Raw genomic sequence first — 27056 nt, 5'->3', positions numbered from 1 at the left:
TTTTATTAGTCCATCTTAAGTGTTTTAATTCCCTGTATACACAAAGCATGAAACTAAAGCTTTGAACATTTGATTTAGAACAAAATTTTCTTTGTGGTTGTGTACTCATTATTGCTTGTTCGTCTCTTACAATTTAGATAAATGATATAACATTAAACTCAAGGTGGTTGAGTTGCAGTAGGGAGTCGGAAGCAAGCCAAGGGAACGTCTTTCTCTACAGGGGACTTGGCGATTCCAAACCCCCACTCCCAAGGTTCCAAGAAGAAAGAGAAGACACCTGGAATCTGTGCTTTGTACTCATGAGCTGTGCTTGTCTGATGGACCTTGTTGCTTGAAAATAAAATACCCTTAAAAATGAAAAAAACCTATCTGTGACGCTTTTGACCTCTTAACCCTTTGTGGAAAATACATAATGGCAATCTACAGTTCTGTGTGGTAACTTAATTATCTTACCATATAGTAGTCAGTGCAGACTTGGCGTTGAGTATCTTGTGTTTTGATGACAGTATAATGACATGCATGCAAAAAAAAAAAATTTGTGCCATACACTCAATGGAGACTTCACATTATTTGCAGTGCTAGAGAACTACACAGCTTCAGTCTGTTGAACAGATTGGTCTAAAGCTTTTGACGTAAGCAAGTGCCACCTACGTTTTTACCATTTAAGGCTTCCAAAGACAGTATGATTAAGAATTTATTGTAGTTTACAGCACCTATTCAAACTTTAGGCCCTGAAATCATAGCGGCTGCACAGTCCGAAAATAGCTATGACCTCCACAAAGGATTAACAGGCCACTGATTTTCCAGAAAGATAAGATAGTTTTAGCTAAGGTAAACTATTTCTACTGAAATCACTGAGAAAAATTTAAGCTAGTATTTGTGTATATTCTAGTTGTGATAAATTTATTTAGAAAATATCTATTGTGAATCCTAAAGAACCTTTTGTGTTCCAAGTAGCCTGTATGTTGTCTGTGCTCTCTTTTACAGAATCCAGATTCTAAAATGATGCAGATCAACTTGACTGGTTTCTTAAATGGGAAAAATGCCAGAGAGTTCATGGGAGAGCTTTGGCCCCTGCTCTTAAGTGCACAGGAAAACATTGCTGGAATTCCCTCTGCTTTTCTGGAGTTAAAGAAAGAGGAAATAAAGCAACGACAGGTGGGTGGGATCTCTGCCTGATTTTGTGTGCCTTGTGCTTACACAGGATAAGAATCGCTGGCACGTGTGTTGACAGTAGAGCATTTGCACTGGGTGTAGTATTTTAACCATATTGAAATCACGTGTTATGGTTTTGTGGGCACCGATATTTCTAAAGAATTAAAACACAGAAGGCTGATAATTGCCAGTTTCTAATAAAAGGTTATCAATAGAAATCAAACAAAATAAAACATGGAAAAGAAAATAAGATGATACCTTTTTTATTGGACATAACTTAATACATTTCTTGATTAGCTTTCGAAGGTTGCCCTTCTTCCTCAGATCGGAAATAAGCAAATGTGCTAGCTGACAGTGTATATAAGTGAAAACATTCAAGCATTACTATGACAGTAAAATAGATACTATTGGAGATTCTACATGGAATGTTGCTACTATTGGACATTCTACATGGAATGTTGCTATTCCACTAGCAACATTCCTGCGCAGGCTTCTGTTTCTGTGAGTCTGACGTCCTGCACGTACGTGCAGGACGTCAGACTCACAGAAGCAGAAGCCTGCGCTGGCCACATTGGTGATCTACAAGGGCCGACTTCTACCTGGAATGTTGCTAGTGGAATAGCAACATTCCATGTAGAATCTATAGAAATCAAACAAATAAAACATGGAAAAGAAATAAGATGATACCTTTTTTATTGGACATAATACATTTCTTGATTAGCTTTCGAAGGTTGCCCTTCTTCCTCAGATCGGAAATAAGCAAATGTGCTAGCTGACAGTGTATATAAGTGAAAACATTCAAGCATTACTATGACAGTCTGACAGAGTGGGAGGGTGGGGGTATGCATGGGGACATCTGTCAGACTGTCAAAGTAATGCTTTGATGTTTCTCTTATATATACTATCTGCTACCACATTTGCTTATTTCCGATCTGACAAAGAAGGGCAACCTTCGAAAGCTAATCAAGAAATGTATTAAGTTATGTCCAATAAAAAAGGTATCATCTTATTTTCTTTTCCATGTTTTATTTTGTTTGATTTCTATTGATAACCTTTAAGAGTGGACTAACACGGCTACCACACCTCTCTACTTAATAAAAGATCTAAAACAGTGTTGTTTGTGAAGTAAATGGGTACAAATTCGGTTCATCTGAATTTGAGATTTTACCAGAACCATACCTAGATTAGAATTTGATTTTTGTGTGTTGACTGAACTTGAGAGGCAGTCAGCATATCACTGGTTTGTCATGTGCTGGTCAGGGTAATACCCATGTAGTTAGCTGTGCATCTTTTCAGTTTAGGAATTAATTCTATTGAACCCACTACAATGCACCAGCTTTAAACAAAAATAGTATTTAATAGAAAACAACCCCACTTCTAAGCTTATAGCTCTGTATTTTGGAGTCATTGGCTGTTCCTGGGGAAATCTTTAATCTTTTGTCTCAATTGATTTTGGCACAGAAAGTTTCAACAAAACATTTCCATGCCATAATATAACCTTACTGGCAGAATTTGGATAATTTTTAGTAAGTGGAATACCAGAAAAAGCTCAATTTATACTTGCATGCCAGAGCGTATTGCTGGATTATGGGTATGATCCATTTTACAGATTGAACAAGAGAAGTTGGCATCTATGAAGAAGCAAGATGAAGACAAGGACAAGAGGGATAAAGATGATAAGGAAAGCAGAGAGAAAAGGGATCGATCCAGAAGCCCTAGAAGGTAAATAACAAAAACTAAAGAGGAAATTCATTTTCCCTGTTTTATAAGGCATAAGGGTGTGAGAGAACAGACACGTGATATCCAAAATTGAATACTTTGGTCCTTATTGTTGTGATTAACAATGGGGGGGAGTGGACCTTCTTATTAATCTAAGCTCCAGCGTAATCCAAATGAAAAAGGCATCTTTAAAAATATATTTTTTAAAAATATTTTCACCCAGCATCCCACCAAGTTAGTAATATCCTTCACGTCTTGGTTTGAGTGTGATATCCACGAGTAAAAAAAAATCTGGGCAGGTTGGTCCTCACTGTTGTAGGAGCTAACAGAATGGAAATTTGACAGTATGTGAATTTGTCCCAACAGTCAGTACTGACGGGTGTAACTCAGCAGGCTGGTGTTCTTTCCTTCCAAAAGTAGTTCTCGGAGAAGGTGATTAGAATGCGATATGGCTTCTTTGTATTTTGTATACCGTTTTTTAAATACAGATGAGATACTGCTCTACAGAAGTGGGTTCGGAGAAGTGGTGGTGTGTGAAGTTAAATCTATAGGAAAAACACCAGTTTTCTTACAATTAAGTGATTTACTGACAACAGTGTAGCTTAATTTTATGTGGAGCTCCATGCTTACCTTGGAAAAAAAAATATTAAGTGCCCTGAAAAACAACATTTGTATTGATTTATCTAAATAAGGCGCAAGTCTAGATCCTCATCAAGACGAAGATCCCCAGTCAAGAGAGAGAGAAAGCGCAGCCATTCTCGATCTCCTCCCCATAAAACCAAGAGCCGGAGTGCGTCCCCAGTGCCTGAGAAAAAAGAACAAGAGAAGCCTGAACCAGAGTCTTCAGTCAAAATGAGAGAGCCGTCTATCCAGGAGGCAACGTCAACCAGGCAAGTGCAGTTAGGACATGTGCTCAGAGCGGAACATGTGAAGACATTGAAAGATATAGTTCACTTGTAATGTAATTTACTGATCTGTTGGAGACCTTTTTACTTGTGGAAATACAGTGAAATGGCTTTATAATGTGCTTAATACTGGACTTGTTAGAGTGCGGACTATCAGATGTCAATCTATTGAGTTTGTGTAATCCATCAGGCTGTGCTTGAAATCTTGTTTACTCTAGTATACTTTTACTTTCTATTAGAACTGTACATTAACGCGTTTTAACGTGATTAATACGTAAAAAATTTTAAGCGCAATTTTACTGCATTAATCGTGTCAAGCTGCTTGCTCCTGGTTCCACTACCTATCTTCCAGACTTCCCTGATGCTCCTGCAGCTTGTTTCTCCCCCCACCGCTGTACACCAGCAGCCTTTTCTCTCCTGTCACCCCGTTCTCTGGCATCTCATCCCCACTCCCTCCTGAACTTCCCTTGTGCACATGGTGGCATTAAGCACAAGCTGCTCCGCTCCTCTGTAACCAGAGCCCGCCTCCTCTGATGAAACTTCCTGTTTCCTACTGCAGGAGTAAGATGCTAGAGAGAGGGGGGACTCTGGTTACAAAGAGTGGAGTAGTGTGTGCTTAATGCCGCCGTGTGTGCAAGGCAAGTTCAGAGGGCTGCGCGGAGTGGGGAATGAAAGGCCGGAGAACACGGAGTGGCAGGAGATAAAGGCTGCCAGTCTGTGTGTGAGGGGGGGGGGAGTGGTAGGAGAGAATAAGCTGCAGGAGCATCGTGGAGGGAGGGGGATCAATGGTAGAGAAAAATATATTCAGGAGAGAGGAATAGTCTAGCAGAGAGTCACAGGGTGGTGAGAAGGAAATGGCTGTCGGTGCTGGGGGGGGGGGTAGGAGAGAATGCGGCGTGACTGGAGAGAAAGCTGCTGGGGAAGAAGAGAGGAGGAGAGAAGGAGGCTGTGAAAATAGTTCAGAGCACAGAGGAACAGAACTAGAGATGGAATAAGAGACGGATGAGGGGAGATATGATGGTCTACAAAATCCTGAGTGGTGTAGAACAAGTAGAAGTAAATCGATTTTCCAAAAGTACGAAGACATGGGGACACTCGAAGTTGCACAGAAATACTTTTAACTAGGAGGAAATATTATTTCACTCGACAAATATTTAAGCTCTGGAACTCTTTTCCGGAGGATGTGGTAACAGCAGTTAGCGTATCTGGGTTTGAAAAAAAGGTTCGGACACGTTCTTGGAGGAAAAGTCCATAGTTTGCTATTGAGACAGATGGGGGAGGCAGCTTCTTGCCACGAGATTGGTAGCATGGAATGTTGCTAATAATTGGGTTTCTGCCAGGTACTTGTGACTTGACTTGGCCACTGTTTAGAAATAGGATACTGGGCTAGATGGACCATTGATCTGACCCAGTATAGCTACTTTTATGATCTTACGAAAAAGGTAAGAGAAATGATTTTGTTTTCAGTTTAGTAGCTAAAGTACAGTATGTTTTGAGAATTTACACCTGCAGTCTATTTCATACCTATACAGGTGAAAATGTGAGGGGGACATTTATGATTGTGTGATTAAGAATTTTAATCGAGATTGATCGTGCGCTTAAACCTTTTACTCGATGTGCAGCCCTACTTTCTATTATTGCGAGACCACATTCTTAGTAAACCTTGTGTCTTCTTTTAAATACTGTGTTTTCTCCCTTCATTTCCACAGTGATATAATCAAAATTCCCAAACTTGAACCTGCATCAGATATGAAAGATGTGTCTCCAGAACGAAATTCCAAAAAAGAGAAAGAGAAAGAGAGGCCCCGACAAAGATCTCGGTCCCGCTCCAAATCGAGGTCACGATCTCGTTCGAGATCACCATCTCATTCCAGACCTAGAAGGCGTCATAGGTCACGATCCAGGTGAGTTGAGCTGATTTGGAATTAGAGGAGAAATTGTGTTTCAAGTTTAGCATATTAGACGGTATATGGAAACAAGTCTAATATTAACGGTTTTACTTGTATATGTATGTTTAACACAAGCATGTTTGGAAGTAATTTAGATTCCTTAGCATCCCTCCGGACCGGCCCAGGATTGGACTGATGGGTTGTGCTCGCCTTCCAGCAGGTTGGAGACTGAGAAAAAACTCTGACTCTAGCGAGCCAATAGGAGCCCTGGTCACGTGACCCTAGCCCCAGTATTTTCTCAGTCTCCCAGCAGGTAGGAAGTGAGCCCACTAGTCTCTCTTGGTTGCTTTTTAGCCTTTTCTCTTCTATTTCTCTGTGCCACACGCCTGTTGGTCAACATTTTACAGGATCAGGACACTGTACCAGTGACTTCACAGTGAGAATCCTGAAAGGTAACTTTAAAACCATACAAGAACGTAAGACCTTTGAAGTCAGAATGATTGAATATTTTAACACCCAACAGAAAGGACTTAACAAGGACCTGGGGTTCCTAGCCCATTATAAACCATAAAGCTGTATGTCTCTGTTGATCACCCTCCCCTCACCTACCCACACCCATCCTGTTAGAATATCAATGATATGCTTTGATGTCCCCATGCATACCTCCGACCCACCCCCATCCTCTCACCCTGTCAGACTGTCATAGTAATGCTTGAAGGTTTTCACTTATATACACTGTCAGCTAGCACATTTGCTTATTTCCGATCTGACGAAGAAGGGCAACCTTCGAAAGCTAATCAAGAAATGTATTAAGTTATGTCCAATAAAAAAGGTATCATCTTTCTTTTCCATGTTTTATTTTGTTTGATTTCTATTGATAATCTGTGCCACAGGAATTCTTTGGAGGCTTGTTAGAACTTTCAGCTTTATTAGCTTTCAGCCTCAGGGGTATACTTGGGTGTCCCGAGTCCCTCCCCCTTTTCCTCCCCACCTCCCTTCTGATGATTCAATTTCTAAGGGAAGGGTTGCCCTTTTGAATAGCAGAGGGTTAATACCTTTGGGAGAGGCAGCCAGGTTAAAATTAACTAAATAAATTAATAAGGAGTTTTCTTTCCCCATTTCTCTAACGAGCAGGCAGCTCTGGTTGTTACAGTTGTATGTGTGCTGGCTGTTTGAAAAAAAAAAAAAAGATAAAAGACACTGAAAAATTCAACAGCGTTACCTTGTTCTTGCTGGCCTGTTTGTTTTCGAGGGTGAATTTCTAGTTTAGTGCTATTTGACAGAGCGGGGCCCTCCTTTATAAAAAATAAAAAAGGATTTTTGGCGCGAACTGCGTATGCGCGTGCACAGTATTTTTAAACAAGCGTGTTTGGAAGTAATTTAGATTATTACGGCTATACTTTGGCAGGTGTCATGAACTGCTTTGTTTGGGGACTGGATTTTCAAGCTCTCAAAACTAGAGTATTGGCGTTAACATAAGGTTCAGAATGTAGTCTCTAAATACAGTAGAGAGTAAGAAACTGGAAGGCTCTATTTTTTTTCCTTCATAGATCATACTCCCCTCGAAGGAGGCCAAGTCCCAGGAGGAGGTCGTCGCCTCGCAGAAGAAGCCCCCCAAGACGTATGCCTCCCCCTCCTCGACACAGAAGAAGTCGAACCCCGGTTCGAAGGTAAGATCCAGCTAAAAGGGCTGTGTGAAATCTAAGCACACAACTTTTTTCTCTTTCTAACTTGCTTTGTCTCAAGCATGGTAAGCATTGTGCACATTTTGAGATTATGAATTAGAATGAAAGATTAGGGACAGATTAAATGGTATACATATAATTTTCTGAGCTTGGAGACTAGTATCCAAGCTAGTAGTCATGAGGTTTTAGAGGCAGTTAGGTATAATTTTATTTATTTATTAATTACATTTGTACCCCGCGCTTTCCCACTCATGGCAGGCTCAATGCGGCTTACATATTATATACAGGTACAAATAGTATATGTAGTCCCTACTAGAAGAATTTGGGAACTGCCACACATGGAGACCAAATCTAGAAACGAGATTGTAGCAAGGTGGGGTACTGGATGGCATGTCCCCGTTAGCTGCCAGACAAGAATTCGGTCACCCTCAAAATTAGCAGCATTGCTGGAACGTTATCTGTGTGCAGAAGTTTGTACAAACTCATTTGCCCAACATTTGGTCTCTACAGGAATTTAGTAGAAAATGCCTTGTAAAGATGGTGACATCCCTTCTGCATCTTAGCCCTCCATGGCCCCAGGTACTAAAACAAGTACCTGAATATAATATATAAACCGCTGTGATTGTAACATCGCCTTTCCTCTTTACATTTTGCTGTCTAAAAGAACTTTTTAGATGAGGGGACTCTTTACTGCCGATCTTGCAAGGCGTTGCTTTTTGAGCATTGTGCGATAGTTAGACGGCTTTTTATTTTCCCACCAAATGAGAGGGTTTTCCATTTGCAGTTTCATATACAAGGTTTTTATTTAATAGTGTATTGACAGACGCATGGTTTTTTTCATAGACAATCTTAAGACTGCAAAGACTCCTGAGGCAGGCCGGTTGGCCGAAACACGGCCGTGCCAAGTGTTTTGAGCTACACAATAAATCTGGACTTTTTATACATTGTCTAGAGACCATATTCTTGTGTCATCTTCGCAGTGTCTCTTGTGATTTTGAGTGTGTGAAGACTTGTGTTCTTCTGTGTTTATATCGAGTTTAGACAATTACCCAGGGTATGGGTTCCTCATAGGGAAATGCATTTTAATTTAGTGTGCGCAGGATAATAGGTATGCTAAAATTTCCAGGGGGCTGAAACAAAACATTGTGGGATTGAGTTTATTTGTTTGTTTGTTTATTGCATTTGTATCCCACATTTTCCCACCTATTTGCAGGCTCAATGTGGCTTACAGAGTTTTATGACATAGTCATTCCAGGATATCAGATACAATTAGTAATATACAGAGATTAAGAAAGGGAAGAGAGTTTTAGTCCAGCCATAGGTAAATATGTCTGGAGTAGCAATAATAAGGATTAATGACATAGCAACTGAAAAATCAAGGAATCCAGCCTCTCATTTAAGTGAGTTCATTATTGAGTAGTTTTTCTAGAGTGAGGCCTGGTACAAAAACCCAGACTATACCTGTGCCAGACAGCTTGGCGAGTGTGCATGTTTTGTACAGGCAATTTTGTGTATTCCTGTGATACATTAATGCTTGTTTCATTCATAGAAGACGTCGCTCGTCAGCCTCTCTATCTGGCAGCAGCAGCTCATCCTCATCCTCGCGTTCACGGACTCCTCCACCCCCGAAGAAACCACCCAAAAGAATTTCGTCCAGCCCACCCCGTAAGCCTCGCCGATCCTCTCCTTCTGCTAGCCCTCCCAGGAGGAGACACAGACCATCTCCGCCCCCAAGCCCACCTCCAAAAACACGTCGCTCACCATCCCCGCAGCAGTCACGTGCAAGGAAAAGCCGTGGCTCCATGTCCCCAGGAAGAGCTCCAGGTATGCACTCGGAGCTCATTTCCCTGCTTTCTTTTGGTGTGCAGTTTGCTGTGTATTTCTTGCTGGTAGCTTTTGGGGTTTGTTATCCCTCCCCCCTTAGTGAAATGCATTATGTTGCATCAAATATTTGCTTAATTGTGTGCACTCGGTGCTTACTGAAGAGCTGCAAAACATGTTTTGATATTGAAACAGTTTTCTCATGAAAACAATCCTGTAAAGGTAACACCAGTTTGTTACAACTGCTAACTTTTATCCTAAAGACTAGCCGAGATTGGGTGGCAGAGCCAGTGGTGGGAGGTGGGGCTGGTGGTTGGGAGGTGGGGCTAGTGCTGGGCAGACTTATACGGTCTGTGCCGGGGCTGGTGGTTGGGAGGCAGGGAAAATGCTGGGCAGACTTATACTGTCTGTGCCAGAGCTGGTGGTGGGAGGCGGGGCTGGTGGTTGGGAGGCGGGGATAGTGCTGGGCAGACTTATACGGTCTGTGCCAGAGCCGGTGGTGGGAGGCGGGGCTGGTGGTTGGGAGGCGGGGATAGTGTTGGGCAGACTTGTACGGTATGTGCCCTGAAGAGGACAGGTACAAATCAAGGTAGGGTATACACAAAAAGTAGCACATATGAGTTTATCTTGTTGGGCAGACTGGATGAACCATGCAGGTCTTTTTCTGCCGTCATCTACTATGTTACTATGTATGACTTTGAATTTGTATAACTCAGGTTTCGTAAAATTCATCCTAACATACCAGATTGTGGCAGATAAAGACTGGCATGGCCTATCTAGTCTACCCAGTAAGTTGGTTAGAATTGTGAACGCTACCCTGTTCAGGTTAGCCTCTTCTCTGCCCCCTAAATCATCTTAAGAAAGGTGTATGCTTACAGTGGGGCGTAGTTGCACATTTCCCCTTTCCTCTATTCACAGGCTCGAGCATATTGGCCTGGTGAACATGGTTGAATGGCCATGGTATATGTCTTGTTAAAGTAGCAGGGGATTTGTAGGATGGTAGGGAATGTATGTGGTGTGTATGAAATCCATGTGATATACATATTTAGCTCTTTATTTGTAGGGATCTATGGGTTGGATGTCAGGACATGGGGCGGTGATTATATCTCACAGTGTAGGGGGACATGAGTCAGGATTGTGGGAGGGAAGATAAGGAAAGGTGGGGTGGCAGGATGAGCACGGTGGAGGTGTGAATGTGCTGTAGGCTTCTTTCCCTATCTTGAACTCGCTCTGTTTTTTTCCTCCCTGCCCTCTGCCACCCTCTCTCCTGTACCTTCACCTTGATTTGCCATCCCCTTGTACTGTCCCCTCATTCCTCTTCCACCCAACCTTGTTCTTTCCACCTGCCCCTTCCTATTTCATGTTCCAAAAGTGAAGTCAAAACTGTGGAACATAGCAGTTTGAATGTGGATGTATGTGGTCCACCGATGAGAAGGAGTGTTGCCCAGATCTTAAAAATGGAGAGTTGCTTGAACTGCAAGTTGGGGTGTGATGATGCCAGTGTGTTGCCCTGCTGTGGAAAGTTGTACTGAGGCTATTGTGCTTAGTAGAGGTGGTATAAGTTTGAAGGGTGTTTGTTTTTCCTTAAATGCACAAAATATTCAATAGAAGAACTTTTTTCTCCTCTTCTCCTTCTTGGTGGTCGTAAAATCCTTGAAAAGGTAACCCTAATAATATCCTCCTTGACTTCTAAGCATATTAATTGATGATCGTACATAGTCATTCTGTGCTTACTTTAGGTTGTGGAGGATGTTACATGTGTTTGTGGGTCTTAAGTTCTGTAGTCACATGTTGAACAACATTTTTGAAGGTGCTTTGTATAAAATCTGCAGATTCATAAGTTGTGTCCCCTGGAAGTTTCTCAACTATGCTGTTATGCTTTTTTTATTTTGGCAGCAAAACACAAAGTTACTGAGAAAAGAGCATCTCCTTCACCAGCACCAAAATCCAGAAAAATTGACCTCTCTGATTCAGGTAAGGCACTGTATAACATTTTTCTCTCCTTTAGAACCCCACCACCACCACCACCCTCCTTCCACTTCCCAGGTACCATTTCCTTGTCAGCTCTCCAGACCGGTCGAGCACTGACATGTGGGTTATGCTCGCCTACCAGCAGATGGAGACTAAGAACACACTGTTCAGATCTGTAGATAAGCCCTGTGCCTTTCCTCTGCTAACCACTATGTTCTCAGTCTCCAGCAGATGGTGATCGAGCAGCCTATATAGTCTGCAGCTGGTCGGGTAGGCCTGTGGGGGTCTAGTTTTCGAGTTCCTCCTGTTAACTTTGGCAGCCTGGGAAAGTTTTGGCTTGCATACTTGGGGGGGGGGGGGGTTATAAATACCAACCAACTTAGCTGTTCTTCCCTGGGACATCTGGTGGTGGGGTGGTTGGCCCATAGGGGCCACAGTGACCCCTGGGGTGTATACCCAGGTGACCAGGTCTCCCTCCCCTCCCCCCGGGAGCCTGGAGAGCTGTCCGTATTCAGCAGCAACTGTTTGGAGCTGACATGCAAACAAAAAAATATATATCAAAACAAAGACATGGATTGGACCCCGCTGAGTGGAGTTTCGGTCAGGAGGCCTTCGATGCAGTCATGCGGGATTGTGGTCTTCTGGAAATGGACCTCATGGTGACTGCAGTCAACGCCAAGGTGCCCAGTTTTTCAGTAGGTGGAAGGATCCTTGGGCGGAAGGCATAGATTCCTTGATTCAGCCATGGCCTCAACAGCACCTGTTGTGTTTCCTCTGTGGCCTCTTTTGGGCTGTGTGCTTACGACACGCGAGGTTGGCGATTCTCGTGGCACCGGATTGGCCTTGTCCATGGTGTGGGAAATTGGTTCACCTGGTGGAGGGTCCTCTGCCTCCCCTCGGGGACCTGCGTCAGCTTCTGGTTCAGGGGCCAGTTATCATGTTGGATTTGTCTCTGTTCTCGCGTACGGCCTGGTTCTCGAGAGGGTGCGGCTGCGGAAATGGGGTTACTCCGTGGGCTTAATTGCCACATTGTTGAGATCTTGTAAGTGTTCTGGGTTTAAAAAAGGTTTGGACAAATTCCTGGAGGAAAGTCCATAGTCTTGTTATTGAGACAGACATGGGAAGCAACTGTTTACCCTGGGATTTATAGTATGGAGTGTTGATGGACCATTGATCTGACCCAGTATGGCTACTCTTATGTTCTTATGCATATCTGTGGCATACGTGAGAGTCTGGCAGATATTTTATGCCTGATGTCAGGAAATGGGACTTGATATACTTACTGCCTTTTTTTTGCCATGCTATTTTGGTCAAGTTTTTACTTTGTTTTCATCAGGAAAGTCTTTAAGATCAGATTTCTCCAAATGTCTGAATTTGCAGTTGGTATCTTCGGTACATTATGTCTTTTCTCAGGTATTGGGAACGCTAATGTGGAATGCCTTGCTAGGTCAACTTCGCCTGACTACTAGTTTCCAGCAATTTAAGACACTATTAAAAACAGTTTTTTGTTCAAGCCTTTCTTTGATATGTAGTACAGTGTTGGAAATTATTACATCACACTTTTTGAAAATTATGATAGTATTTTAGGTTATATTTTTGTTAATTGAGGATGTTTTTATTTATTTTAGTACATTTATATCCCACATTTTCCCACAAAAGCGGGCACAATGCGGCTTACAAAATTACAAAAGTTACATATCAAAAAGGGTAATAACTGTTGGAAACAGGTTCAGTCAAGAGGAAGAAGGTGTGGGCTGAGTGATGTAGTTGGGATAAGCCTTCTCAAACAAAGTTTTTAAGGATTTCTTGAAAATTTGAAGATCGTCTAACTCCTTTAAGGACCTTCGTACACTGTTCCAAAACTTAGGGCTGACATAGGTGAAGGATGAAGAAAGGAGCAATTTATATCGAACAGATTTATAGCTTGGAAAGCGTAAGTTCAGGTAAGATCGAGCAGTCAAGGAAGCATTTCTGGATGGCAGATCAATCAAATCTTCCATGTAGGCAGGGGCCTCCCCATAGTTGATCCTGTGAGCTACCGTGCAGATTTTGAAGGTGAGATGAGCTAAAATGGGGAGTCCATGCAGGTTGAAACGAAGAGGTTCTGCATGTCCAAAGCGTGGTTTGCCAAAAATAAGTCTAGCAGCTGTGTTTTGGGCAGTCTGCAATTTTGTCAGGAGAAATTTTTGACTACCAGCATAAATACCACTGCAGTAGTCTATATGGGAGAGGACTAACCAGTGAGTGAGAGTACGGAAGAGGTCCCTCGAGAGGAATTTCCGGCTACGCCGCAATCTCCACATGGAGTAGAACATTGGTTTAGTGATGAGATTAACCTGGTTGTCCAATTGCAAGCGAGTGTCTAACAAGACTCCAAGGATTTTCAGGGTTGACGAGACTGGAAGAGTAGAATCCCCATTGACAAGTGAAGTCGGGATAACCTTGCTGTGCTGGGACGATAGGACTAGACGCTGGGTTTTGCCCTTGTTGAGTTTAAGTCGAAACGCTGCTGCCCAAGATTCCATTATGGCAAAGCTGGCAGTTATTTTGTCGGTGATTTCAGCAAGAGTCGTTTTGAAAGGGATGTAGATGGTTTTGTTTTATATTGCTGTGTATGTTTTAAAGCAAACCACCTAAGTTATAGGTGAATTAGAAGTATTTAAAATAATGTCAGTGTCCAATTCAAAGGTGGTCCACAGATATGCGGCACCTGGAGTTTGGGGGGAAGAACTACTACTACTACTTAACATTTCTAGAGCGCTACTAGGGTTACGCAGCGCTGTACAGATTAACAAAAAGGACAGTCCCTGCTCCAAGGAGCTTACAATCTAATGGGCGAAATGTCAAGTTGGGGCAGTCTAGATTTCCTGAATATAGAGGTATGGTGGTTAGGTGCCGAAGGCGACATTGAAGAGGTAGGCTTTGAGCAAGGCTTTGAAGATGGGCAGGGAGGGGGCCTGGCGTATGGGCTCAGGGAGTTTCGGTTGTGGGGCATCTGCTTTGTGAAATATATACCGGTTAGCAGCGGAAAGGCACAGGGCTTATCTACAGATATGAAAAGTGTGTTCTCAGTCTCCATCTGTTAGTAGGCGAGCATAACCCACGCGCCAGTGCTGGACTGCTCTGGAGGGCCTAAAGGAAAGAAAATTAGCAGGTAAACTTTAATTTCTCCTTAAGTCACGGCAAGCAAAAACTTAATTGTAGTGAATGCTCACTGGAAACAGGACTTCAAAAGCTATGCTAGCTATGATCCTTGTCTAGAATGATATATTTGTCATGTGACTCTGGAGCTGAGCAATAAGTTGCCTAAGCATTAAGGCAGAACTATCCAAACCTGCCCTGGGGACTCCATAGCCAGCCACTAGATCTCCAGTGTATGCAAACTGATCGCAGGCAAATTAATTCTGAGTATCCTGAAAACATTAGGAGCTGTGAGAACAGGTTTGGGAAGACTGCCTTTAAACTACCTTGCCAGTGGCAGGGTCTGTCTCATGACATAGAAGCATTAAGACGGAGCCATACTGAAGCTCTTGTCTTTGAATGCATCACTTCTGTTGTCACTTTTTTTTTCCCTCCGCAGCTCACGTTTGTTTCCTAAATTATTTGGTTTTTCAGAAGATGAAAAAGGTGGGAAAATGGGTGCAGCGGACTCTGTGCAGCAGAGGCGTCAGTACAGAAGGCAGAATCAGCAGTCCTCATCTGGTATAGTGATAAATTTTTTTTTTTTTTTAATGCTTTTTATATGCAGCAATTAGACCAGAGATGGACAATCTATGGCCTTGCAAGCCAGAATCAGTCTAATGCAATTCAACAATTGACCTCACACCAAGCAGCCAGAAGACAATTTGCAGCAGCCCATGAAGCCTGCAGTCCCTCAAACTGCACCACCTTCCCACAACCCTGGTTCAGGAACATGATCCTCTGATGCCCCCAGGGCAAAATAATTTGCCCACCCCAGAGTTAGGAAATGGCGCTTTACTGATCGTTTGAAGTTCAGTTAAATATATTGGCGCCAGTAAATGAGCAAGAAAAAGTTCTACATGGACAAGCAAGGGATATGCCATCACTTGCCTGGGTAATGTTTATGGCAGCTCCTGCATCACTCTCTTGTCTTCAGAGAGCCCCCATTTCATGTGTACAGTCTCGCTGTGAAAGTAAGACTTCTGTTTACCAAACAAGCTGAAGAAAGATTAAGGAGGCTAGGGCTGTTCGGCTTGGAGAAGAGACGGCTGAGGGGAGACATGATAGAGGTATATAAAATAATGAGTGGAGTGGAACAGGTGGATGTGAAGCGTCTGTTCACGCTTTCCAAAAAATACTAGGACTAGGGGGGCATGCGATGAAACTACAGTGTAGTAAATTTAAAACAAATCGAAGAAAAGTTTTCTTCACCCAACGTATAATTAAACTCTGGAATTCGTTGCCGGAGAAAGTGGTGAAGGCGGTTAGCTTAGCAGAGTTTAAAAAGGGGTTGGACGGTTTCCTAAAGGACAAGTCCATAAACCGCTACTAAATGGACTTGGGAAAAATCCACAATTCCGGGAATAACATTTATAGAATGTTTGTACGTTTGGGAAGCTTGCCAGGTGCCCTTGGCCTGGATTGGCCGCTGTCGTGGACAGGATGCTGGGCTCGATGGACCCTTGGTCTTTTCCCAGTATGGCATTACTTATGTACTTAAGCTGCTGTTTGAACACTTCAGCTCCCAAATAGCAACCTTTAAATCTTCAAGAAAGCCTCCCACTGAATATTAAGCTTCTAGCTCATTTTTAAGGAAATTTAAGCTATCTTGTCTCCATTAATTTGTCAAACAAAAGTTTGCTTTGTATTGGTTCAGATTGAAAGACACTCTTGACAGTTTAAGAGCTTGGTAGGTCATGAGAATATAAAAGGACAATTTTTTTAACAATTTTGTGCTTTCTATTCCTGATATCTGAAACCACCACAGAGGTGCCTTGTGTTTATATTTCGCCTGTGGGCTAGTTATGGGAAGCTGATAAACGTTTATTATGTACTTTTTCTTTTCCTTTTCTCCTTCAAAGATTCTGGATCATCATCATCCTCAGAAGATGAAAGGCCTAAAAAATCTAACGTGAAAAATGGTGAAGTAGGAAGACGTCGACGGCATTCTGCCTCTCGGAGTCCATCACCACGAAAGCGACAGAAAGATTCTTCCCCTCGGTAACTTGCTTCCCATGAACTCCACCTCTACATTGCTGCTGGACCCCACAGCACTGCCCGTGCAGAGAGGGAGGGAGGGAGGGAGGGACTCAGCAACCCGGGTGTAGTATCGCTGGGCAAAAAGGATAGCTCGGCCACCTCTTGCCTCCTGCTCTATTCCAGTTCCCTAAAATAATGCTCCAACTGAATTTTAAACTAATCAGACTTTAGCCTAGCTGGCTCTAACATTTATTCATTTATTTATAACATTTGTATCCCACATTTTCCCACCTATTTGCAGGCTCAATGTGGCTTACATAATTCCGTAAGTGGTGATTACCAGATCTGGATAGGAGAAATACATAGTTGGGATAAAGGGGGGCAGATTAGGTTAGGTTACAAGAGGAAAGTTCGTCCTATGATAAGAGCTAAAGGTAATAGGTTAAACTTCATTCATGACAAAAAAAAGTTAAACTTGAACAATTAGGATCATTAAACTGGAAATCAAGATAATTTAGCAAGACAGTTGACATATAGAGAATACATGCTGTGTAGTTGCGTTATGTTAATTTGAATCCAACCAGACCAAGACTGCACAGGATAACTAACCTGCTGGCTGGCAGGGAGCTGCACAGGATACTTCTAGGATGGCATTTGAAGCTAGTAGTTCTTAGTCTCCACCTGCTGGTAGGTGTGCTCATACCCGGACTGGTCTGGAGGGGGCACTAAGGAATAAGAGAATTCAGAAAATCCCAGGACAAATGCAGAGAAAATTCCGCTGTTGAGTAATGAACAGGAAGGGTAGTATGTAAAGAGACTGGAGCTTGCAGTCAATATCTGCAGTCATGATCAGTGCATCTGATAGGGAGAAGCATCCCTGTGTTTAGAAGTCCATATACATTGTTAAAATAGAATGATTTTTATTTTTCTCTGCTTTCAGGATGCAGTCAGGAAAACGGTGGCAGTCGCCTGTTGCTAAAAGGTAAGAACTGAATTTTGATTCAGACACAAGTTTCTTAACCTTAATGTAATTTAAAGAAGTTTCCTTAAAAGCCAGTTTGCTAGAAGCATATACGTTTGCAGTTCTTTGTAACTTTTTACATGTACTTAAAGTGGAAATGCCTCAATTTCTAATCTGCTTATGCTGATTAAAATGGGCATTTAATTTGTTTTTCAAAATGCACTCAGATGGGTTTTGGGGAACTTTACGATGAAATTAGGGTAGAAAAGATCTTTTAATCTATCTTTTATTAAAATCTTCAGAAAGGGCAAGCAATGGCAGAGACTCCAAATTAATTCTCTTGGCTGCAAATGATACTAGAAGGAAAGAGCAAGATGTTTCTAGAAACATCTCATGCAAGTTCACTTTTAGTACATAAGACAGAGGTTGGTGAAGGGAAGCACAGGAGAGGTTTCCTTCTGCTCCTCTTGGACTATCAGCTCAGTTGGAACTAGCTTCTGCTACATGATAGTATCATGAGCTTTAATTCATAGCTATTTTTCCCTCTACTCAATGTTTGATGCACCGAGAATACAGTGTCTAGGTGGTCACGTTCCGTGGTGGGGGACACCAAGGCTTCCCGTCCTTTTTCAGGAATTAAGAATGCTACCTCCAAAGCATCTCTAGCCAATACAAGGAGCAGAAGTTGTATCCTAGAATCAAGTGCAGGTCTCTCATAATGCCCTCTGGCTAACTCCTGTGGTAACGATTTTAGACTTTGTGCCATATAATTTAGACCTATCTCGGAACTGAATCACTGATAACTTTTTATGTAAAGGTATTGGCCAGTCAGATACCCTTTTGTTGCTTTAAGGGACTTGTTAATGATAGTTGCAGTAAAATACAATAGGGTAGCACATCTCTTACTTATGCTCTGTCTCCTTTATTTAGGAGGAGGAGGAGCCCATCACCCCCTCCAGCCAGAAGGCGGCGCACTCCTTCCCCTGCTCTACCTCCAAGGCGACGTAGAACACCCTCTCCACCAAGACGCAGGTAAATGTTAGCATTACTAATACTGTGAACCTTAACCTTTGAGATTATTAATGTAATAGCATGCATTGATTAATAGTAGTGAAATTCTTTTGTATGTCCTATGTCCCACTTTGCGATTTCTTTGTCATTCCTATGTTAGAACAGTGTAGTTGTACCAGTAAAATTTAAGTGCCAGATAGTGATTTAACTACGAAACCACATGTTAATAATATGGTAAAAACTTTATTTTGATATATGCAGGTGATGGCATATATATAGACATCACCCCCCCCCCCCCCCCCACAGTAATAATAAAAAAAAAAATAATCAGTATACTGGTTTTCTAGAGGGTATGGATGGGTTGAGGTGTTTGGCTTGGTTGATAGGTTTGGTTTGTTACGTTGTAAGCCATCTGGATACTCTTGTGGAGGCCAACATATTATATTTAAATGATAGTAATCGAAAGCATCTGATTCTAGGAGTTTGCATTGTGAATTCTTGTTTTCTGTGGCAAAAAATTGAAAGAGCCTGTGCAGTATATTCCCTCCCCCCCCCCCCCCCCCCCCCCCCCCCCCCCAACACACACACACACGATGCACTTATGAATTTCATTGTTCCTTTATATTTCTTGGTATTTCTCTTCTAAATGAGCACTGCACATGAAAACCTGCAAAGCTTTTTAAGAGATTTTTTTTCAGGTTGTGCTTTCTCTATACTGCTAAACTATTTAGGCAATCTAAATCTTTTCTCCCCTCTCAATTATGGTACTCTAGGTCTCCATCTCCTCCACGCAGACGCTCTCCTTCTCCTCGGAGGTACTCTCCTCCAATTCAGAGGAGATATTCTCCTTCCCCACCTCCCAAAAGAAGAACGTCTTCACCTCTGCATCACCCTCCTCCACCTCCGAAGCGAAGGTCATCTCCCTCTCCTCCAGCCAAGCATCGAGTTTCACATTCTCCACCACCAAAACAGCGAAGTTCTCCAGTGACAAAGAGACGCTCCCCTTCGGTGTCTTCAAAGCATAGGAAGGGATCACCTCCAAGCAGGACCATTCGTGAAACTCATTCCCCTCCTCAAAATAAACGGCATTCACCCTCTCCACGGCCTAGACCTCAGCGGAACTCGGTAACGCCGCCACCACTTCGGGGACCTTCTCCGTCCCCACCACGAAGACAGCAATCCCCATCTCCAAGCACTAGACCTATCCGCAGGGTGTCGAGGACTCCAGAGCCCAAAAAAACAAGCAAGTAAGATTGTGATTGATATGTCTAAAAGGCATTTCTTAGAAGTAGCTCTTAACCTGGAATGGTTTCCTTCACAGTAGACTTTTTTTTAAAAGAAGTTGCACATCAGAATAAGACAGACGTTTTAAACTTTTCAGTGAGGACAGAAAATTGTATTGGAAAAGAATTGTTAGCCCTCTGGAAGTGCAACTGGTTTTGTGCAAACATACATATTCGTAGATGTGGATCATTTGTGTATTTGTTTCAGAAAAATGTTTGCCAATCCAGGAAGCAATCCTTTTTATCAACTAGTAAAAAAGGCCCGTTTCTGACACAAATGAAATGGGCGCTAGCAAGGTTTTCCTCGGAGTGTGTATGTTTGAGAGAGTGTATGTGAGAGTGACTGTGTGTGAGAGAGAGAGTGAATGTGCGAGTGTGTGTGTGTGACAGAGAGAGAGTGAGACTGGGTGAGAGAGTGTGTGTGTGAGAGAGAATGAGTGTGTGCAAATGCGTATGTGAGGCACTGAGAGAGAGAGTGTGTTTCACACAGATACAGTGTGTGCGAGAGAGAGAGTGTGTGTGAGACAGACTCTCTGTGAGACTGAGTGTATGAGACCAAGAGAGTGTGTGAGTGACTGTGTGACACATAGAGAGTGAATGTGATACAGTGTGAGACATAGTGTGTGAGAGAGAGAGAGAGAGAGAAAGACATTGACTGTGACAGAGAGAGAGTGTGTGTGTGACAGAGATACCTCCCCCTCCCCCTCTCTGGTGTCAGCCCCCCCCCCCCCCCCCCCTCTGGTGTCTGAGCATTACTGTGCAGAACGCTGAGCTCTGGCTGTGCTTCAAGGAACTGACCAATCCTATTTAATAGAATGCACCTCCAACATTCTGAAGCCAAGAAACCTCATGTGCTTGGTCACTTCTGCTTGTGACCAACCCGGAAGTACGTGATGTCAATTCAGGAGATGGATACAGAGAGCAGGAATGCCTCAGCCATGCAGTCAGCTTCAGAATGTTGGAGGTGCCTTTTATTACATAAGATGTGCCGTTATGCCTACTTGTTAGATATATAGAGAGTATATTATGCAACCCTAGGTACCTAATGAATTAATTAGGTCAGATACAAGGTTTTATGTCTATAGGATCATCTTTTATTTCGTCAACCGTATTGAAAAATCACATTTATTTGTTCCTCTCCCCATGCCCCAGTGCTGTCAGGCCCTTATCGAATGCTGAAGAAACAGCAGTGTTGCACTTTGAGGTCAAGTTGTAGAATGAGAATTGTTTTCTATCATTGATGGAGATAAAGAATTTTGAACAATTTAAACTGCATATTCATGGACAGTAGTAACCGTAATCCTTGAAATCAGCAATAGCCTCAAGTTCTGATCCTTTATTTTTACTGAAGGGCATCACCAAGTCCACAGCCCGTAAGGAGAGTGTCTTCATCCAGGTCTGTGTCGGGGTCACCTGAGCCAGCACCTAAAAAACTACAGCAGCCACTGCCGCAGCCACCACCACCTTCTGCAACATCCCCTTCCTGCTCCGCTAACTGGTCCCCTCCTGCCCCTGTGAATAAAGCCAAAAGCGCCTCGCCAAGCCCGTCTCCTGTAAGGGTGAGTAATATAGCTCCGTAAATGAAGCTTCTGTATTTGTGTGGATTTGTCCAAACAATATGATTAGTAACAGCGTTATTTTTAAGATTACTCAGAAAAGGAGAATTAGAAATGTGATGAAAATTAACCACAGTCTGAAATATTTAAAATGCTCACGTTTAAATACCTGATGACCTCAGGGTAACTGTAGCTTTCCTCTCTGCCGAGGAAGGTGTATCAAACTTGCCCCAGTGCAAGAATGTATGTGGGTTTTGCATCAGTCTGGCCATTGTGGTGGTAAGCGATTATTCTGTGAAACATCCCAGCCTGGCTGGTCGAAGGACTCGGGTGAATGGGGAGGGAATGAAACCCAGGGCACTCTGCTGCCAAATCATAATACCCACCTTAATATTCTGATGGACAGGAACTGGTAAATAAACTTTAAACATTCCTTGGAAACATGGGAATTATAATACGGGTTTATGTACCAGATGAATTATCAAAATACCTTTTTGCTACTAGTGCTGTGACAGATTCAAAACCAGCTGCCATCCTGTCTGAATTCTGTGTTCCAGTTCTTTTCTACTATTTTGTTTAGAACAAAAGTTGCACCCTTTGAGGGTTGCTTGTTTTTTGTTTTTATTGATTGCTGTTTGGTTGGCGTAATAGCTCAATCCTGCCTATCCTGCCTCTTTGAGAGTGGAACCTGTCCAATTCATGCTACTACTACTACTTAACATTTCTAGAGCGCTACTAGGGTTACGCAGCACTGTACAAATTAACAAGGAAGGACGGTCCCTGCTCAAAGGAGCTTACAATGTAAAGGACGAAATGTCAAGTTGGGGCAGTCTAGATTTTCTGAGTAGAGGTGTAGTGGTTAGGTGCCGAAGGCGACGTTGAAGAGGTGGGTTTTGAGCAATGATTTGAAGATGGGCAGGGAAGGGGGCCTGGCGTATGGGCTCGGGGAGTTTGTTTCACACATGGGGTGAGGCTAGGCAGAAAGGGCGGAGCAGGGTACTGAAAGGAGGGATTTGTCTTGAGAGCGGAGGTTACGGGTAAGAACGTAAGGGGAGATGAGGGTAGAGAGGTAATGAGGGGCTGCAGATCGAGTGCATTTGTAGGTTAGTAGGAGAAGCTTGAACTGTATGCGGTATCTGATCGGAAGCCAGTGAAGTGACTTGAGGAGAGGGGTGATATGAGTATATCGGTCCAGGCGGAAGATAAGACTTGCAGCAGAGTTCTGAATGGACTGAAGGGGGGATAGATGGCTTGTTTGAATTTTCATGTATTTGTGTTCTATGATGTGACATATTTTACCATTAAACCACTTTGGGGCTGGATTGTGCCTAAGCAAAGGGCAGTATAGAAATACAACACTAAGTTGTTTCATGTCCTAGTTTCGAGAAGTAGAAGTAAAATTAACATGATTGGTTCTGGGTCTATTAAAGATAGTTCCTGCATTGATAACATTTTATTTCACTAAGCTACAGTTGAGAAGATTGGCTTAAAGTAAAAATTGCGCACAAATTGTCATCCAGAACTGACATTTTGGTTTCCTTTTCAGACTTCCGACCAGGAAGGTGGGGGCAAGAAAAAGAAGAAAAAGAAAGATAAGAAACACAAAAAAGAGAAAAAGCACAAGAAACATAAAAAGCATAAGAAGGAGAAAGCAGCGGCTGCTGCCACTGCCGCAGCTACAGCAGTCACTACCCCAACCGTTGCAACATCCTCTTCCGAAAAGATAGAACAAGAAGCTGAGGCACCACCCAAGAAAGTAAGGACGAACCACATTTTGTTCCATCACCAGACTGAGTGGGGGGAAAACATTTGCTGAAGGGTTGAAAGAATTAGCAACATCTTGCTATATAAAATTTGAAGTGAAAAAAAAAAACCGGATAATTGAGGGCTTTGGGGAACTTCATCCTCATAAAATGGTGTTCTCCATAATAGTTGGAACAAAAATAATTTTGATAATTCATTCTGTAAAGTCATGACAGTCACATGGATTCTAAATTTTTCACTTATAGAATAATGTTGTACCAATCTAATTTGTGTGTATAAAGATCGGTGCATAATTAAAGCAATTGTTTGGACAACTAGAAGTCACTCTGTGCATTGCAAGAAGCAGAGCAGTTTTCTGAATTGGTTTTCATTTGCTGTTAATGAATCTCAACAACAGTTCCAATTGCACAGATTAGTTGATTCAAAATAGAGCTGTTAAATTATTTTTTTTATTTATTTAATATGGCGCAAAAAAATTTGACACTATCTCCCCTCTCCCCAGGGAGAACATTGGTTACCTATACAATACCGGATTGCCTTCAAGATTATTGTAACTACTTTTCATGTTCTTCATTCTGGTCTCTCTCTTTTCTTATTTAAAGACCTTATCCTTATTCTGCAACTCATGCTTTGTTCCTCTCGGCAACATCTTTTAGTGGTACCTTCATTCCTTCAGTTACGCTCAAAACTATCAAGGACCACATCGTTCTCAGTTGTTTGCCTATCTCATAAGTACATAAGCACTGCCACGCTGGGAAAAGACCAAAGGTCCATCAAGCCCAGCACTCTGTCTCCGACAGCGGCCAATCCAGGCCCCAAGAACCTGGCAAAAACCCAGAATTTAATAACGATCAGTGGACTTTTCCTTCAGAAATCTGTCCAGACCCCCTTTAAACTCAGCAAGGCCAGCTGCCGTCACTACCTTCTCCGGCAATGAGTTCCAGAGTCTAACCACGCGCTGAGTAAAGAAAAACTTTCTCCGATTTGTTTTAAACCTACCACATTCTAATTTCATCTTGTGTCCCCTAGTTCTATTATTGTTAGAAAGCGTAAACAAACGCTTCACATCTGTCCGCTCTACCCCACTCATTATTTTGTAGACCTCTATCATATCACCCCTCAGCCGCCTTTTCTCCAGGCTGAAGAGTCCTAGCCGTCTTAACCTCTCCTCATAAGGTAGTCGTCCCGTCCCTTTTATCATTTTCGTCGCCCTTCTCTGCACCTTCTCCAATTCCTTTATATCTTTTTTGAGATGAGGTGACCAGAACTGAACACAATACTCCAGGTGCGGTCGCACCATGGAGCGATATAACGGCATTATAACATCCTCATGCTTGTTTTCCATCCCTTTTCTAATAATACTCAACATTCTGTTCGCCTTCTTAGCCGCCGCAGCACATTGAGCGGAAGATTTCAACGTTCTAGCCACGATGACTCCCAGATCCCTTTCTCGGTCCGTAACTCCTAAAGCGGAACCTTGCATGACATAGCCGTAATTCGGGTTTCTCCTTCCCACGTGCATCACTTTGCACTTGTCGATGTTGAATTTCATCTGCCATTTGGACGCCCAATCCCCCAGTCTCACGAGGTCCTCTTGTAATCTTTCACACTCCTCCCGTGACGAGACAACCCTGGATAACTTTGTGTCATCTGTGAATTTAATTACCTCACTAGTTACTCCCATCTCAAGGTCATTTATAAACATGTTAAACATTTCTCTTCACTGAACTTTCATTCTTAATATTTAAGGCTATTCTTAAGCTCATAAAAAAAAAATCTAAATCATTTGCCCCTGAACCTAAAGAATGAAACAATGATGTTATCTCTCCCCTGCCCCTTCGCTACCCCTTGCAGCAAGATTACCCTTTCACTGTCTTATAGACTCTTCTCACTCCCTTCCCCACCTTGTGTCCTTCCACGTTCATTTTAACTATTATTTACTTTTTGAGTTTATTTAAATTTCCCATCTAATCTCACTCACCTCGTTTCCTTCCTCCCATTTCAACCCTAATATTTTTAATATGTAAGCCGCTTAGATTTTTGTTTATTTGCGCTATGTTAAATAAAATTGAACTGTGATTCTGTCTTCAGTGTATTTGGCCTCTCGGCCCTTGGTGTTGCTAATTTTGCAAGGCGTTGGCCTTTGATCCACAGTGTAAAAGTGCTTCCGTTTGCTTTGCAGGAGTCTGAGAGTGAGGCAGAAGAGAACCTCGATGATTTGGAGAAGCACCTGAGGGAGAAGGCATTGCGTTCGATGAGGAAGGCTCAAGTTTCCCCGCAGTTATAGGCACGGCCAAGTGGAACATTTGCTATAATGAACATTCTATTTGGTTTGTACTCCGAATTCGATTTCAAAATTGCTGAACTGTGTTTAAGCTTTAGGATATAACAGTTGTTGTAATTGCTGGGTTGAGGCTCACCATGTGACAGAAACGAAAGCAGAAAGGGCATGGGTTTACTTTGCAAAAGCTGTCCACTGTGTATTTTGTAACATTTTGGTTCACTTGACATCTTTTCCATCAGTTTTGGCCATTGTAAAAGCCAATGGTCTTGAAGAACTTTTCAGGCCCGTTTTAAATAGAAAAAGTTACCAAGATGTATTTTAAACACCTTTGCTCGTGTCATTTTTTTTGACAGTTCCACCACACCACCTTTCATCTGACTCCACAGTACAAACCCTCCAGTACCTGAAGGACTATGCTTTTGGACGGCTGAATTACACTTTTTTCAGTTGCTTGTTTTTTTCAAGTGAATTCAGGCACTGCTTCTAGGTAGGACCGTGTGAAGGGGGCACATGTTGGCTGCCAGGACACTGTGGATTTGTATTAATGCAACGCGTTGATTTGGAACACTGGAATTTCATTTGTATTTTATTAAAGGATTTTTTTTTTTTAACAGGAAAGGGGTTGCCTGGGGTCAAGAGAAGTTCCTTCAGTTTGTTTAGTGTCATGCCCCATTCATATTTGCCTCATCATTCTTTTGGATGGTATAAATATAATCTTTGCAAGATAAATTACCTGACCCTTGCCTATTGTCATGTTTGTTCCATGATTTTGTGTTTGATTTTTTTTTTTTTTTATTTTAAAGAGAGGCTATAAAAAGCTTGTGGATTAAACAACATTTTTCTTTGTTTCCTAGTGCATCTCGTTCATGCCTTTGTTTCTATCTAGCCTTTAATTCCTGCAGTCCCCAGAATACCTATCACCACACATTCCTCCTGTGTTAGGGACCACATTAGTCCATCCAGTGGTGGGTAGGGAGGGAATTTATGGCCTATCTCTCCATCTTTTGCCATCTGTCCCAGCTATGTGAATAATGGAGTAGCCTGATATGCATTAAGAGTTGGCTTAATCTCCTGTGGCTCTCCTAAGGTGGTTCTGAACCTAGTCGGTATCTCTTGTTATCCGGGATAACATCTAAACTTAGCATCCTAGATTCGAGTTACTGACTGAGCTGGGAACATCTGATGTTACCATTCATCTTCCTTAGATGAGACCTCGTCTCTCTGATGCCAGTGGTTCCTTAAAGTATTGTATAGATGTAAAAGGAAAATGCCTTTTCGTCTTTATTATCACCTAACTTATTTTATGATTTGCATTCTTATAATTTTAAGATGTTTGGTGGGAGAGGGAAGTCTCCCAACATTTCCATTTGTAAAACCGTTCTTGATGTCAGAGTTGGCAGCTCCTGTGATTTTTGATGTGAGTCGGGTCCTATGGAAAGGTGGTACAAAAGGCACAGACAAAGACTTTATTCTGTAATAACTGCAAAAGAAACATTAAATGTTAATTTCTAAAGAGGTGTACTCTTATTCTCCAGAGCATCTGTTTTGATTTGGTAAGTAAAAGTGTAGCGATGGGACAAACAGCTGTTTTTCTCTAGTTGTAACATTTTGGCAAATACTTGGATCTGTTTTTAACTTTGAAAAATTACCATAGGCAGTAAGACCAAATGGTAAATATCTAAGCTTTACACTTCTATGTTGAGAAAGCTACTTTGGCCTTGGATTTCAATTTTTGGTACTGTAGGTAGGTGATGCTTAGACCCCATCAGGAAGTAAGTAGGACGTGAAAGTGAAAAGGGAACTGCTGTTCTGTCCCCAACAGATGGCAGAGCTGAGCAATTGTAATTAAGCTGCAATGCAGTTCTGTTTTCTAAGGAGCTCTGTAGAATGGG

The 27056-nt window shown here is 42.3% G+C and overlaps 1 protein-coding gene across 7 annotated transcripts in view; it reads left to right on the top strand.

Annotated features, from left to right (window-relative positions):
- SRRM1 (serine and arginine repetitive matrix 1) overlaps positions 1-26674 on the top strand; it is a 45205-nt gene extending 18531 nt beyond the window's left edge. For 3 of the 7 annotated variants that reach the window (XM_030219330.1, XM_030219334.1, XM_030219336.1), the window contains 15 exons: positions 988-1158; positions 2765-2877; positions 3567-3764; positions 5489-5683; positions 7219-7338; positions 8903-9177; positions 11071-11148; positions 14761-14847; positions 16188-16326; positions 17246-17287; positions 18197-18298; positions 19051-19524; positions 20912-21119; positions 22663-22872; positions 25063-26674. In XM_030219330.1, the coding sequence (XP_030075190.1) occupies positions 988-1158; positions 2765-2877; positions 3567-3764; positions 5489-5683; positions 7219-7338; positions 8903-9177; positions 11071-11148; positions 14761-14847; positions 16188-16326; positions 17246-17287; positions 18197-18298; positions 19051-19524; positions 20912-21119; positions 22663-22872; positions 25063-25167 (2517 nt within the window). In that variant the 3' untranslated portion in view covers positions 25168-26674. Of the gene's footprint in view, positions 1-137; positions 1159-2764; positions 2878-3566; positions 3765-5488; positions 5684-7218; positions 7339-8902; positions 9178-11070; positions 11149-14760; positions 14848-16187; positions 16327-17245; positions 17288-18196; positions 18299-19050; positions 19525-20911; positions 21120-22662; positions 22873-25062 lie in introns of all 7 variants that reach the window. The other 4 variants (XM_030219331.1, XM_030219332.1, XM_030219335.1 and 1 more) reach the window with 4 other exon arrangements.
- The last annotated feature ends 382 nt before the right edge of the window (positions 26675-27056 follow it).

The sequence above is a fragment of the Microcaecilia unicolor genome, chromosome 11 (assembly GCF_901765095.1).
Source record: "Microcaecilia unicolor chromosome 11, aMicUni1.1, whole genome shotgun sequence".
NCBI classification, from domain to species: Eukaryota; Metazoa; Chordata; class Amphibia; order Gymnophiona; family Siphonopidae; genus Microcaecilia; species Microcaecilia unicolor.
This window is presented reverse-complemented; position numbering and strand designations above follow the sequence as displayed.